The 15,423-nt window shown below is 39.5% G+C and overlaps 1 protein-coding gene across 2 annotated transcripts in view; it reads right to left on the reverse strand.

Annotated features, from left to right (window-relative positions):
* Positions 1 to 2,932: 2,932 nt before the first annotated feature.
* Positions 2,933 to 15,423, reverse strand: part of SLC7A2 (solute carrier family 7 member 2) — a 36,528-nt gene continuing 24,037 nt past the window's right edge. The window contains exons 8-12 of one of the 2 annotated variants that reach the window (XM_007459905.1): positions 10,243 to 10,345; positions 8,471 to 8,676; positions 7,284 to 7,450; positions 6,443 to 6,551; positions 2,933 to 4,105 (exon numbers count right to left, since the gene is read on the reverse strand). In XM_007459905.1, the coding sequence (XP_007459967.1) occupies positions 3,909 to 4,105; positions 6,443 to 6,551; positions 7,284 to 7,450; positions 8,471 to 8,676; positions 10,243 to 10,345 (782 nt within the window). In that variant the 3' untranslated portion in view covers positions 2,933 to 3,908. The remainder of the gene's footprint in view (positions 4,106 to 6,442; positions 6,552 to 7,283; positions 7,451 to 8,470; positions 8,677 to 10,242; positions 10,346 to 15,423) is intronic. The other variant, XM_007459904.1, reaches the window with a different exon arrangement.

Raw genomic sequence — 15,423 nt, forward strand, 5'->3', positions numbered from 1 at the left:
ATTTTGGCACTAGTCAAAAACCAAAAACAAACCAAAAAACCCAGTTAATCACAACCCCCCAAGAAATTCACACTAATCATGTGAATATTAATGTTCCATGATGCACACTCTAAACCCAATCCTTTAAAATTCTGTGGACACTGTGTTTTTAGTTTGAATTGTACTGTCGCTTGAAGCACATCAGGAGAAACCCAGACAGAGAACATCAGAAGCAACATCACAGGTAAGTCAGAGTTGGAATCTTGGCACAATTTTATCATGTGGTTTATAATCTCAGAATGTGCTGATCTAAGAGGGAAAAAAGCTAAGACTAATCTGCTCCCTCTGGCACTACCAACATTGGTGGGCGATTACTTTTCCTTATTCCCCCTGCATTCAAATATGTTTTGAAAATAGTTTGGTAAATACAAATTCTAATTCAAAAGATTTTAACGTCCACCTGTAAATACCCAGGACTTAGAAGATATTTTGGATAATATTTAAAATAAAAGAAGTTTAAAAATCTTTTATGCAGAAAAATTTGCAGAAGACAGGCCCTTGTCTTTTAAAGGAAGGTAATTCTGAAACATTTTCTATCAAGGGTGGTTGATGACAGTAAAGTTTTATAGATATCATCATTAGTTTTTCATTAATGTATACACCTCAAATGATGTTTTGGTCTTTTCTTGATATTCATCTCTGGGGAAAATGTGATTAAGCAGTACTCTGTGTTTCAGTATACATCAAAACTTCTAAATTTTCTCATAAATAGTTTTTAAACTTGGATTTGCATAGCTACCTAGTTAAATGTAGGGTAGGCATGGCCTTTGTATGTTATTCACAAATCATCTTTCTTTTTTAAGAGTATAAAATAAAGGTGCTATTATTAAAGTTTTTCACTGAGAATGTTCAGAGAGCATATTTCCTAGCACAAAAAAGAAAGGTAATTCAAGCTGTTTTTACTCAGTCACAATTAAGAGAATGTATATGTATTTTTTAATTTCTGGAAAGGACTTTATATAAGTGTGACTGATTACTAGTAAAACCTGTACAGAACATTTTGGCAATCCTAGGAAAGTGAAAACAACATTTTGTTCAAAGGGTTATAAATTCAAATGTAGGGACACAGAGGTGATAAAAGACCTGGTAGTACTGGCTTTTCCTAATAAGCACAAACCAAGACAGAAACGTCAGAAAAGGTGCAGCAGAAGCAATAAACAGAAATCCCCTAATGCCCCCGCCCCCAACTCCATTTCAGATTATAAAGCTCCTGGTATAATGTAGCAGACTTCAGTGATTTCATATTAGAAACATTATAAATATATCTTTCTTAAAGAATCTATCTATAGAAAATATTATACATATAAAATCGCTATATATTTCAAAATAGTTTAAAACCTAAAAATTTTGCATAAGCATACCTATCAATATAAAACATTATTTTCTCTCCATCAGTTGGGTTTTTAAAATCTAAACAATATTTTTTCCAAACCCCATCCTAAACCCAGCTGACTTCTACACTGACGTTTGAAATATACATACACATATATATACGTGTATATGTACACACTCACACATACATACGAACATACATTTGAGTTTTCACAGAAAAAAAGCATAGTCACTGACAAAGCATCTTTTCATAGACATTTGTATTTGTAAAGTGTTTCAAGGTAGAAAAATAATTTTTAACTAAATTCTGCTCCTAATTGAACACAGTGGGCATAATAGTTTTAGCTGCCTGTCTAAACAAATGTTCTAAACAAATTTCTTGATATTGTTACAGTAAAAGTTTTAATATTCACATATGAAATTCTTCATGTTCCCTGGGTGAAGGGCCTGTTCTAGGATGATTTCAGAAAAAAAAGGTCTTCTCAGTATACTGTAATAGCAGCAAGGACTTATGATTAGGCCCACAGTGCTTTACAGAAATACTTTACCCCTTGCATAGCCAACTCTTCCTCTCCAGTAAAACATGCAGCTTAAAAGAATTCTGGGCTTCAGATTTTACCGTGTGTACCCTGGAAATTGTGGAATGTTAGTACTGAGTTCTATGTCAGAGATGCTACAACACTAGCAGCCAGAAACCCAGGCCTTCTACCTGTTTATTGGATATTTAATCACAATAAACTCCTCAACAATCATAACTTTCTTTTTAATGAAAAAAATAAAGTGACATCTCTTGGAAAAGTTGTCAGAAAATAAATGTTTTCCTTGCCTTTGGAGTAAGCTGGTCACCTGGGCTTGATAATGTTCTTCCTGGAAATATAACCCATACATATGTAAGTGTTTAGACTCAGTCTTATCTAGAGAACCATATAATTATTTGTAAGAAAAATAATTCATGAGAAGCAAAACACACTGCAGATAAGTAGTCCACTATTAGAGAACCCTATAAAGTAAAATACAGTAATTAGAGAATCTTACATTTAAAAACAAATTATTTACTCATACAAAGGTTATTGTGTTTCTATGGCTTTAATTCAATTTGGTTAATTTTTCAGCTTGACGTTTTAAACGATCATGTATTTTACCAAAATATTCTATTCCCCAACCACTGATGGGTTTTTGTAGAATACTAGAGCTTGTATCAATAGATTTAGTGTGGTCATTTAAAAATAAATGAAATTAAAAGTGCTAAACAATTTATGGGATGGGGGAAGAAAAACACCCCTGTTTCCAAAAGAAACATCAGAGGCAAATTAGATCTAATCCCTAAAATTGGGTCAAATGCCCTTTAATAACTGAATAGGCACTTTAAAATCAGAATAGGGGAATTTTCTTTTCTTGTATCCCTTCATTTTTTCCTTTTTTTTTTTTTTTTTCATATAGTAGAAAGAGAATTTGCTACTGAGTTAGAAAAAAAAGTTGAACTGTGATTGTTTATTAAGTAATGGAAAAAAGTATGAATCATTCCACCAGTTGTGTGATCTGGGAGATTCTACTGGCTTATTTTAACTGACTTTTTAAAAAGGGGTGCTTGGGGTCTACTTGTCCAAGCACATGTCTACTCTGATCTTCAAACATATCCTCATCTTTGCCACTTACATGAGCTTCCTGCCCACGGGGACCACACTCACTCTCTAGCACAAAGGGTCCCAAGTAGATCACACTACCTCTCCCAAGCCTCTGACTGGACTGGGACAGGGCAGGGGGGAATATATCATTCACAGAAGGTGAAGGCCTCACATTTAAGGACCACTGTTCTCAAAGAAGACAGCAGTTCAAAGGGGTGCCTGACATCTGATGACACAGAGGGCCACTCCTGCCCTGCGCAGTACAGCAGACACGAACACTCCTATTGGCGAAGGTTTTAGCAAACTGTCACACCTCACGGAAGAAAAATCTGTACTAAACCCACTGCTGGCACTTATAAGTTGTAGAAAAGGCTCATTTCCTATCCCCTCCTCTTACTCCAGACCAATGACAGACACTGTGATGGGTAAATGCATTTTTAGCATGTTCTAACTTGACATTAATAAAGCCTAATAAGGAAAAGCAACAGCTATTTCCCCAACCACACCCAGCACATACAAAATATTTTTCTATTCCGTGATTATCTCCATTTCAGTATGTGCAGTATACGCTACCGATTAATGACAACACTGAAAAAATGCAATACAATAATAGTAAAACACCAACAACTTTTAACATTGATATTCCCCAACATATACAAACATACACACACACACTCCCACAATCCCACTATTCGGGGAATATTCATCACTGAGGAGCGAGCTCAGGGTGTTTTCCCTGGATGTATAATTCACCATCTGAGGAGGTGCTGTCCAGGTGAGTAAGTATAAATTAGGGTGAACTGTGTCTGCAGCAAACTGATGACAACCTAGCATGACGATGACATCCGTCATGGTTCACTCCATGTAGGATATGTACGTGAAGACTGTGGACCAGCTCTGCTCGTGCAGGTACTAGCATTCACTTGTCTTTTCATGGAATATGAAAGGTAAACTCAGGTTTCTTTGGTGATGGTCATTTGCTTGAATGGCAGATTTTTCTTCTGTCGCTGCATTAATGTTGTCTGAATAAATATCTTCATCATCATCGTCATCCCTCGAATTACCCTCCAGGCTGTGTCTAATGCCATAAGCGAAGTAAATCAGGAAACCTTTTAGAGAAAAAAATCAGTGTTTTAGGTGTGTCAGAAAATGGCTGTTTGTATATGGAAAATTTAATACAGAACTTCATAGTGCCTTTTGCCTTCTCTTTCTGTGCTGTTTTAGAAGGACGGAATGCAAGTACAGGATATCCCATAAAAGGTCCCTGACAAACATTTTCCCAGGAGAATTTGCTTCTTCCTTTTTAACCTGCAATCTTTATATGTGTGTTTTTTTCAATAAATATTTTTCAGATGTTTATGTAGAAAATGTTTTTTTTTACTTTCTCAACACTCAACACTACACTTGAAACAAAAGGATATGTGGGGGAAAATCTCATATACATCCCCAAAACAAGTGGTGGGTTAACAAAGACACAGTCAGATATTTTGGAAAGCATGCCCTGTGTGAACAGGGGACATGGGTGTGCCTTACACATGTTACTGTCACCAGGAGAGGATGAAAAACTGTGTACTAAGCCAACTGTTTATTATCAGCCATGCTGACTGGGGATCAGAGGGAAATGTTTTAAGTATTCTCGCAAGATATGTAGGCATTTTGCTGTATTTTAGCTATATTTTAAAAAATTGGTCGAGCGTTTTGGGTTGATGTGAAATGCATTATAATTTTCCCATGTAAAATCATGGGAAGCAGGCTACCAATGAGTATTTTGGTAAGTCCAGTTATTAGGAGTGATTCTATTTCCTCTCATGTCCTTAGAGGTCTGAAGAGCCAACCCTCCTTGTCCTCAAATAAAGGTACTGTTATCACCATTTTACAAAGAAACTGAGGCACAGAAGCAGGGGTATAACATGACCTAGGTGACACAGCTAATAAATGGCAGGGGTGGATTGAAACGTGGAGAGTCTGGCTCTGTAGTTCATGCTCTTCACCAAGGTCAAGTACATGATTAAACCTCAGTGAGCTACAGCTTGAAGAAAGAAGCAGCAGTGTTTGGAAAGGCAGGAAGGGTAGAGAAGCTCTCCACCAGATTACAAAGAGATTCTTCTGGGCTCAGAGTAGGGGAGAGAGTTCTATGGTCCTGTTCCCCAGGGCTTTGGGCTCAGCTTCCTGGCAGCACCTGGGGAGGTGGCGAGATCACAAAGGAATGGCTTTGTGGTACCTTATGGAGGGCAGAGCTGACTGGCAAGTGATTCCCGTCAGGATCCTGGCCCTGATGCAACAGAGCCACCTATCAGAAGTGGCCACAGTGACAGAGAGAATACTCTAGAGTAACCTGCGTGGAGGGATAACCTTTGATGCACCCCAATTCCTTGACACAGTGTCAGATTCCCCCAAATATGGGCAAAACTCTAGTGTGGGTATGGGGGGGATGGGCAAAAGTGACTAGGTTAAATCTCCTATCAACTCAAGTGGGTTGGTGGCTTGAGACTAAAATTAAGTTAATTTACAGCCACAAAAGAGATTCATTCATTCGTAATAAGAGATTCATTCTTATTAAGCCAATGGGAGGACTGTCAAAAAGCATCAACTCTCGGGCTTCCCTGGTGGCACAGTGGTTGAGAGTCCGCCTGCTGATGCAGGGGACACGGGTTCGTGCCCCGGTCCGGGAAGATCCCACATGCCGCGGAGCGGCTGGGCCCGTGAGCCATGGCCGCTGAGCCTGCGCGTCCGGAGCCTGTGCTCCGCAACGGGAGAGGCCACAACAGTGAGAGGCCCGCGTACCGCAAAAAAAAAAGCATCAACTCTCAAACTCCTCAGGCCACCAAAACCAGTGCAGACTTAGCTCTCATTTCTCACTGCTTCACCTTTCAGCCACTTCAACTCATATTTTTAAAGACAGTTGGTGCTCAGTGCTTTAGTTACAACAAAGTTAAACTCTTCATTTCTAAGTCAATTTTCACATAGGAAACTGAAGAAGTCATGATGGAGAACAGTGCAGGATATAAATAAGCTCACTCATGTTATGTAATGCCAAATTCCACCCCAAGGCATTCTGATATCAGAAAAGAAATTTCTTGATATAAGCACATTCAAAATGTTGCCAGAAATCCACTGGTACTCTGGAAGGAACTGGCTTTGGAATCAGACTCTAGGGCTGCCATTTGCAAATTAGATCCCTTGACTTTTAGGGGCTTCATTTTTCTCAAGAAGTTAGAAAAAATAGGACCTATAGAGTTTTACAGGGCTACTGGGAGAACTGAATTTTACAAAAGTATCTGGAAAAGTAAGCACTCAGATGTTCTAAAAATTGGGAAAGGAAGAAACTGAAAAAAAAAAAGCCTTTATTTCTAGGAAGGGGGAGTGGATGCATTTGTCTAATCACAGTGCATGACATCGGAAAAAGAGAGCTCACGTTCAGAAAGCAAAAACATTAAAAGACCTACCAAGCGCCATCCAAATGCTAAATCTGATCCAGGTGTCTGCACTCAACTGGACCATCAAGTAAATGTTCACCAGGATGCTGAAGGCTGGCAAAAACGGTAAGAATGGAACCTAAAGGGGGAAATATCTTCTTAAATATACTCAAATTTTGAAAGCACATTCCCCAAATTATTTCGACATGGTGGCAACTAATTTGACATACATACTTTCACACTGTGGCAGTAAGTTTATATTCTCACAAAAAGGACAACCTGAATAAAGACCACTCATCTTGAGAATACTAAAAGGAGCACCATATTTCACATTGTTTACTGCAGCCCAAAGCAACAGCGGATTTATCCAGCCCGCTAACACCTGCATCATCACCAAGATGCAATTGGTTTCAGGGTTTAGTTTAGTTTAGGGTTTACCGGTTTAGTTCAGATATCAACAGGGCATGCCTCTGGAACTCGGGCTACTCATGGTATCTCGGGGGATCCTACTCTTAGTTCAAATGGGACAAGATAATTTCACTTGCAGTGGACGGGCTTTTGGTGGAAATAATCTTCCTGGGAGGGTACTGAATTTCCAAAATAAAATATTCTAGTTATTCTTCTGATACTTCAGAATATCGGACAAGAAATTTGTTAACTATTATATAGAATAATGTGATAGGAGCACATTCAAGTTTTTGAAAAGAATACTTTAGACAAAAAGGAGCATCTCAAAGAATTGTGACACTCTTGTTCACTGGTTAACGTCATCAGAAGTGCTTTTTTTTTTTTAAAGAAACAATTCACAAAAACTAATGTACAAGAGAAAATGTGCATAATATTTAGGATCTCCAATCCTCATGACACGTACCATAAAGGCTACTTTTTGCTGATTCTGAGGCTGCCTCCAAATGATGAGCACAATGGCAACGCAGAGAACAAGCAACAGCACAAGAAGAGCGAGGCTCCACGCTTCCAGCCTGGCAATCGTGTGGACTCCGTGCGTGGTCAAAATACTCAAGCCCAAAATGAGAAATGCTGCAAAGGTGACATGTTCGGGAAACAAAATCAGCACACGCCCTTCACTCAGACTCCTATGTTCAAAGAGTCCATTTTGATAAGACATCAAGTTCTTTATAGATCTGCTCTGCCAAATACTAAAATTCTTCATTTTTATTCTGGGAAGAAATGGCTAATTTCCCTGATTTAAGAAACACGGCTCGCTTACTCATGACTGTCTCCCCTTAGAAGCCAGCCTCCCCTCTGGGCACTACCATCTTGCCTTTCGGCTCATGGGCTACAGTCTCAGATGAGATCACGTGGATTGATGGGATGTTGTCCGGGGTGGCTACCTGCCTTTTTTCAAATGGGAAAAGCAGGTCTGTTCATGTTCAGCTGTTGTAAACACTGACTGTTTATGTAAACAAATAATATATGATCTGCACCTTTTCTCCCTATTTCAGAGAGTGACATCACTGCCCACCCACCCTTCTCTGACCATCAAGTCTGCATTAGGGGTCCCTCCTATGTGCTCTCAGAGAAACCTGTACTGCTCTTAGCTTGCGGCCAACAGTCCTGTTCTGCAAAGCCCAGTGAGAGCACGGACCATCCCTCTTGATATCCCAAGTACCCAGCAGAGTTCCAGCCACACTAATGATGCTCAATAAGTGTTTCTGAAAATATGCATGATTACGTAACTGTGGGTGGGCAAACAGGGTCTGCTATACTGCCTCGCAGTCTCCTTGGGTCTCCGTTCAGTTATTGCCAGGTGTACTTTGCTTCACACAGGAAGCATCCTCACAGCTGACAAAATGGACCAATTTGTACTTCTGCCACTCTCACCTTAGGGAATTTCTTCCTTTCTTCTTCAATTACCAAGATATAATCAATTTATCCCACTAATACAGAGATGAGCTCAATGACCAGTGACCAGTTAGGTTCAAATCTCAGGACTGAGGGTAGTGCTAACATACTCTTTCATCCTCTTTCACATCATACCTGCTCTACCTACATATACCTGCTGGGTCTTTATAATGTACACAGTTGAAGCGGACTTACCAAGGAATCCTACCAGAAAGCTCACAAGAGAAGCCGACTGTTTTGTGGGCAGAAGCGAGGGACTGAAGAGGGTTCGCAGGCTGAAGCCCTGTCCTGGCAGCACAGTGACCTGGGACTCGCTTTTGGAGGCAGGGTTGGCACACGATCCCAGAGCTTCTTTCTCAGGACAATATTTGGGTTGCTCGTAAGATAAGCCAGGCTGGTACCTATTCCCAAATAAAGTCATGTGTCTTTATTCTCAACAGACACTTGGTCCAAATGAAACGAGCATCTGAAACCCTAAGAGAGACACTTCCATTCACAGCTGGTGCAGTAAATCCATACGTCTTGTGGCTGCAGCCCCAGAAGGTACTGAAGCAAGCCACACACCTGCTCAGTAGAATATCTGCAGCAACTCTGAATTTCCTCTGATAGCCACTTGATTAGAAAGTTATGTACATCAGATGCCGAAGAGAGTTACATTTTAAAGCGAGGCAAGTGTGACAACAGGATGATTATTCTGGAAATATCTATGTCCAAAGGAGATGCAGTTCACAAAAACAGCACAGAAACTGTGGTTAAATATCAGCTACAGCTGTAAACATACAGCCTTCAGTTTGGCCTTCAAAGGCCTCACTGCAACCTGTCTCTCTGGCCTCATCTCCCTCATCTCATACAGCCACCTCCCACCCATTCTCCTCTATCACTGATCCCCTTCCTCTTTAGCTGGCATCAAGATATCAGCCTGCTTCAATTCCTAGTATCTGCCCAGTCTCCCCAGTGTGGTCTTTTCCCTCTGAGCAGCCTTTGGTTAAACTTAAAAGTAACATTTGTCCCCCATCCAAAGAAGAAATATGCTCACTGAGAAAAGAATACACAAAAAGGGGGGTACGCAGAAGAAAACTGAAGCCACCCATTACACCACTACTCAGTATGAATCACTGCTAGCATTTTGGTACAATTTCAGCCAGGTATAAATGCAAATATGTGTATATATATGCAAAGATCATTTCTTCGTGCAAATGTATGTTACTATTTAAATAAATTCAGATGCTACATATAGCTTTGCATCCAGAAACTGATGTATTTCTCCATATAATTAAATATCATTTTATTTGCTGTTAGAAGAGTCGAATGATAAATGTACCCTTCTTTATTTAACTATTCTTTTTTTTTATTGAAGTGTAGTTGATTTACAATGTTGTGTTAGTTTCTGGTATACAGCAAAGTGTCTATTTACATATATATATATATATATATATATATATACACACACACATATATATATATATATATATATTCTCTTTTTCATATTCTTTTCCATTATGGTTATTTTAGGATATTGAATATAGTTCCCTGTGCTACACAGTAGGACCTTGTTGATTATCTATTTTATTAACTATTCTACTATTGATATTCAGCTTAGTTCAATTTTTTCACTATTGCATATATCTGTGTGTGCCTCTTTGATTAAATCTTTAGCATAAAAGCTTAGCAGCTGGATCACTGAGATTAAAAATATAGTATTCTTAAGTGTTTTTATATATTATGAGAACTTGTTGTTCACACAGATTAGGCCTACGTTTGGTAATTATCAATTTTAGTTGATTCTTTGCTTAAGGACCAAGTATGCTAATTATGCTTTGTACTCATGTTTGTATGTCTATGGCCTCTCACCTCTGTGAGACAACTAGCTCCTTGAAAGCAAGGTCAGTGAGCCCTAATTTTCTTTATTTCCCAGGCCCCACATGACACACACTCTTCAGAACCATCTGGCAATGAGGACAACTCACCTGAGGATGAGAACACAGGCTGCGACCAGAGAGTAGGCCAGAAGGGTGCCGATGGACATCATGTCCACGAGGGCCTTCAGGTCAAAAAGAAATGCCATCACAGCTATTAGGAAAAGAAAGAACAGGGAAGAAAACAGCCTGTGAGAAAATTCCACACAGTTGATAACTTTCAAGTCAGGGATAAGTGATGGGCACTTTTTTGTTTTAGTGCCAATGGTAAGTCAAAGTGTAGAAAGCGTATTTCTCACAGTTAATAAGATGTTCTTTAGGTCATACAAACTGCTAATAGAACTTCAAAAACCCTCGGCTGTCTATCTAACAAAACACATCTACTTTGATTACTTAAAAAATATTGGCCTGACAAAGAGTGAACATATTATTTGACAGAATACTCTCCTTTGATGTTTCAGAAGAAAAACACTGCTAGGAAATATTGGCTGGCTCCTTTTTAAAAAAAACATAAAAGAATTCGAACAGAAGAGCTTTCATTATAGATGTTATATAATCATTTTAATTCCCATCTGCATTCTGAGTTACACCTTCTACAGAATAAAATAATGTCCAATTAAATTATGTTTCTGATAGTGGCTAAATTCTACTCTGATTAAAACCACACAATCTGACTAAATTTGAGCGATCTGTGGCCTGTCCCCAGGCCCCAATAATGTTAAGAGGCAAAGTATAATTTATACAGTTGAATAGTCAACTTGCACTTAGCAACGTTTTTTCTCCATTGAAACATCAAAATAGTGATGATATTAACTTGAATTTACCAAATAGTTGTCCCTATCATAATAAGTAGAAAACACCACATTCCACTCATGGGGTGTTCCAGACACCTCAGCAAGCTTTCTATCTCTATGATCTCCATTTATCTTCAATTCAATAATCCTATGAGACAGGGGAAATTATTTAGATTCAGCTTTATAGCGCAGTATTTGACTGTTTTTTTTTTTTTTTTTTTTTTTCCTTGCGTTATGCGGGCCTCTCACTGTTGTGGCCTCTCCCATTTGCGGAGCACAGGCTCCGGACGCGCAGGCTCAGTGGCCATGGCTCACGGGCCCAGCCGCTCCGCGGCATGTGGGATCTTCCCGAAACGGGGCACGAACCCGCGTCTCCTGCATCGGCAGGCGGACTCTCAAGCACTGCGCCACCAGGGAAGCCCAGTATTTGACTGTTTTTAAACAAAACTCCAGCAATTTCACATGGTTTAACTTAACAGGATTATTATCCTCTTTTTTATAGACAGGCTAACTTAACAAGGTTACAACTAGTAGGTAGAAGCGGGGTTCCAGCTAAACCAACATGCCCTTCTATAACAGCACATTGTTTCTTTAAATACACCCCATGCCCTACTTTGAAAAATCTCCATTGCTAGTATAGTTATAAATCAGATTAAAATTTTAATATGTTTTGTAAGAACCACAGATAACCAAAACAAGGTAGCCAAAACAGAAGAAAATGATTAATTATCCATACAAGCTCTCTGATTTAAGTTAAAAACAAGCAAAGCAAGATGTGGGACTACAGAATAACAAAATATAATATTTTAGAGCATTAAGAATGCTACAATTATCTTCTTTTAATTATTAATTTCAATATCTTATTATGCTGGCAAATTAAATTCTTCCTGAAGGAAAGGAAAAATTCTGAATACATAGTAGAGAATTAATGGGCAAGATTTTACTGGGAAAAAAAAGCTTTTATGGAGTAAATAAAATATGTTGTTCTTTGTCAAAATTTATGAACTATCTTTAATATCATAATGCACTGTTTAATCATAAAGTGGGCCTTAAATCATCTAGTACAACCTTCATTTTATGGGGGTAGAAATCTAAGTACTGAGAAAATAAGTGATTTGACCTCCCAACATACATCTAATAAAGTGCCAAATTTATTACAAAACATAAAGTGCAGTTGTTTAGGCAAATACTTTCTGACTCTGAAAGAATCCCATTTCATACATAATTAAGCATTAGTATTCTCTAATCTAATTTCCCCAAAATTCAGAGCCTCAACAAAATTATCATTTTTTGGTTTGAATTTCTACTACCAAGAGTGTTTATTGTTTTATCTATAAAGCTGGCTAAAGTCTTTCTCTTCCTCTCTTCCTTAAAACAGGGGCTTTAAGGCCATTCTCTTGATCTGTAAAATCTCTTTGAAAATTTCCACATGGAATAAGAATCTGGACAACTAGGGTACCTGCTGGATGCTGGTGGGAGACCTTGACGCCCAAGGAGATGGGTGGAACCCCCACGTGAACCAGTAGGACGTAGGGGGACTGAGGGGGGAAGAGAAGTGGAGGCCAGACAGGACCAGTGCCCTGGAGGGGTGGCTGGAAGGGGGAGGGGTTCCCATGCCTGGAGGGACCCTCAGGAGCTCGGATCAAGGGGGAATACGCTGAGCATTTCCCCTGCCCAATTGGCCCGGCTCTCAGGTAGGTCCTACACCCTCAGAGGGGCCCTCCAGGCTGTGTTGCTCCTGGAGGCTAGGAGGGAGGTTGGGGGAGAACAGGAAAGGCAGGCGGGAGGGGCCCTCCAGGACCGGAGGAGCAGGAGGGCAGCGGAGGGTGTTTGCCCCTCCGACTTGGACCAAGAAGCCTGCTGTGCTCTCAGGCCGGGTCCCCCACCCTCTGAGACCAGAGGCACAGCCAGGACCCCTTCTGCTGAGCCTAAGCCCCACCCCCCACAACGGCCTTTTCCAGCTCTGTGGGTCCTAAGCATAGGCCCCACCCACTGCCAAAACCCGGCCCCTGCCTAAGTCCCGCCCCCACAGCCAAGGCCTTTTCCACCTTTTTTTTTTCCTCCTCTTTTTTACTATTGTGGTTCTGTTTTACCTTCCAAAAGTTGTTTTTATTTTTATATTCTTTCTAACATATCTGTTAGTTTCCTAGTCTAATTTTATTTTTTACTCTGTTATTGTTCTCCTTTTCTTTTTTTTGCCACCCCATGCAGCTTGTGGGATCTTGGTTCATGAGCGGGGGTTGGGCTGAAGCTCCTGTGGTGGGAGCTCCAAGTCCGAACCACTGAACTAACAGAGAACCTCAGACCCCAGGGAATATTCATCAGAGTGAGGTCTCCTGGAGGTCCTCATCTCAGCACCAAGACCCAGCTCTACCCAAAAGCCTACAAACTCCAGTGTTGGAAGCCTCAGGCCAAACAACCAGTAAGACAAGAACACAATCCCACCCATCCAAAAAAAAAAAAAAATGAGATGGCAAAAAAATATGTCACAGATGAAGGAGCAAGGTAAAAACCCACAGGACCAAATAAATGAAGAGGAAATAGGCAATCTACTTGAAAAAGAATTCAGAGTAATGAGAGTAAAGATGATCCAGAATCTCAGAAATAGAATGGAGGCACGGATTGAGAAAATACAAGAAAGGTTTAACAAAGATCTAGAAGAACTAAAGAACAAACAAACAGCAATGAACAATACAATAACTGAAATGAAAAATACACTGAAGGAATCAATAACAGAATACTGAGGCAGAAGAATGAATAAGTGAGCTTGAAGACAGAATGGTGGAAATAACTGCTGAGGAGCAGAATAAAGGAAAAAGAATGAAAAGAATTGAAGACAATCTCAGAGACTTCTGGGACAACACTAAACGCATGAATGTTCAAATTATAAGGGTCCCAGAAGAAGAGAAAAAAAGGGTCTGAGAAAGTATTTGAAGAGATTACAGTGGAAAAATTCCCTAATGTAGGAAAGGAAATAGTCACCCAAGTCCCGGAAGCACAGAGAGTCCCATACAGGATAAACCCTAGGAGAAACACACCAAGACACATATTAATCAAACTGACAAAAATTAAATTCAAAGAAAAAATATTAAAAGCAGCAAGGGAAAAGCAAAAAATAACATACAAAGGAATCCCCATAAGGTTATCAGCTGATTTTTCAGCAGAAACTCTGCAGGCCAGAAGGGAGTGGCAGGATATACTTAAAGTGATGAAACAGAAAAATCTACAACCAAGATTACTCTACCCAGCAATCATTCACATTGAATGGAGAAATCAAAAGCTTTTCAGACAAGCAAAAGCTAAGAGAATTCAGCACCACCAAACCAGCTTTACAACAAATGCTAAAGAAACTTCTCTAGGCGGGAAAGACAAGAGAAGAAAAAGACCCACAAAAACAAACCCAAAACATTTAAGAAAATGGTAATAGGAACATACATATTGATAATAACCTTGAATGTAAATGGATTAAATGTCCTAAGCAAAAGACACAGACTGGCTGAATGGATACAAAAACAAGACCCATATATATGCTGTCTACAAGAGACCCATTTCAGACCTAGGGACACACACAGACTGAAAGTGAAGGGATGGAAAAAGATATTCCATGCAAATGGAAATCAAATGAAAGCTGGAGTAGCAATACTCATAGCAGATAAAATAGACTTTAAAATAAAGACTGTTATAAGAGATAAGGAAGGACACTGCATAATGATCAAGGGATCCATCCAAGAAGAAGATATAACAATTATAAATGTTTATGCACCCAACATAGGACCACCTCAATATATAAGGCAAATGCTAACAACCATGAAAGAGGAAATCGACAGTAACACAATAATAGTAGGGGACTTTAACACCTCCCACTTACACCAATGGACAGATCATCCAAACAGAAAATAACTAAGGAAACACAAGCTTTAAATGACACACAGAGCAGATAGATTAAATTGATATTTATAGAACATTCCACCCAAAAGTGGCAGAATACATTTTCTTCTCAAGTGTACATGACATATTCTCCAGGATAGATCATATTTTGGGTAACAAATCAAGCCTTGGAAAATTTAAGAAAACTGAAATCATATCAAGCATCTTTTCTGACCACAATACTATGAGACTGGAAATCAATTACAGGAAAAAAACTGTAAAATACATGGAGGCTAAACAGTGCACTACTAAATAACCAAGAGATCACTGAAGAAATCAAAGAAATAAAAAAATACATAGAAACAAATGACAACAAAAACACGATGACTCAAAACCTATGGGATGCAGCAAAAGCAGTTCTGAGAGGAAGTTTATAGCAATTCAATCTCACCTCAAGAAACAAGAAAAATCTCAAATAAACAACCTAACCCGGGCTTCCCTGGTGGCGCAGTGGTTGAGAGTCCGCCTGCTGATGCAGGGGACACGGGTTCGTGCCCCTGTCCGGGAGGAT

This window comes from Lipotes vexillifer, unplaced genomic scaffold (assembly GCF_000442215.2).
Source record: "Lipotes vexillifer unplaced genomic scaffold, Lipotes_vexillifer_v1.1 scaffold614, whole genome shotgun sequence".
NCBI classification, from domain to species: Eukaryota; Metazoa; Chordata; class Mammalia; order Artiodactyla; family Lipotidae; genus Lipotes; species Lipotes vexillifer.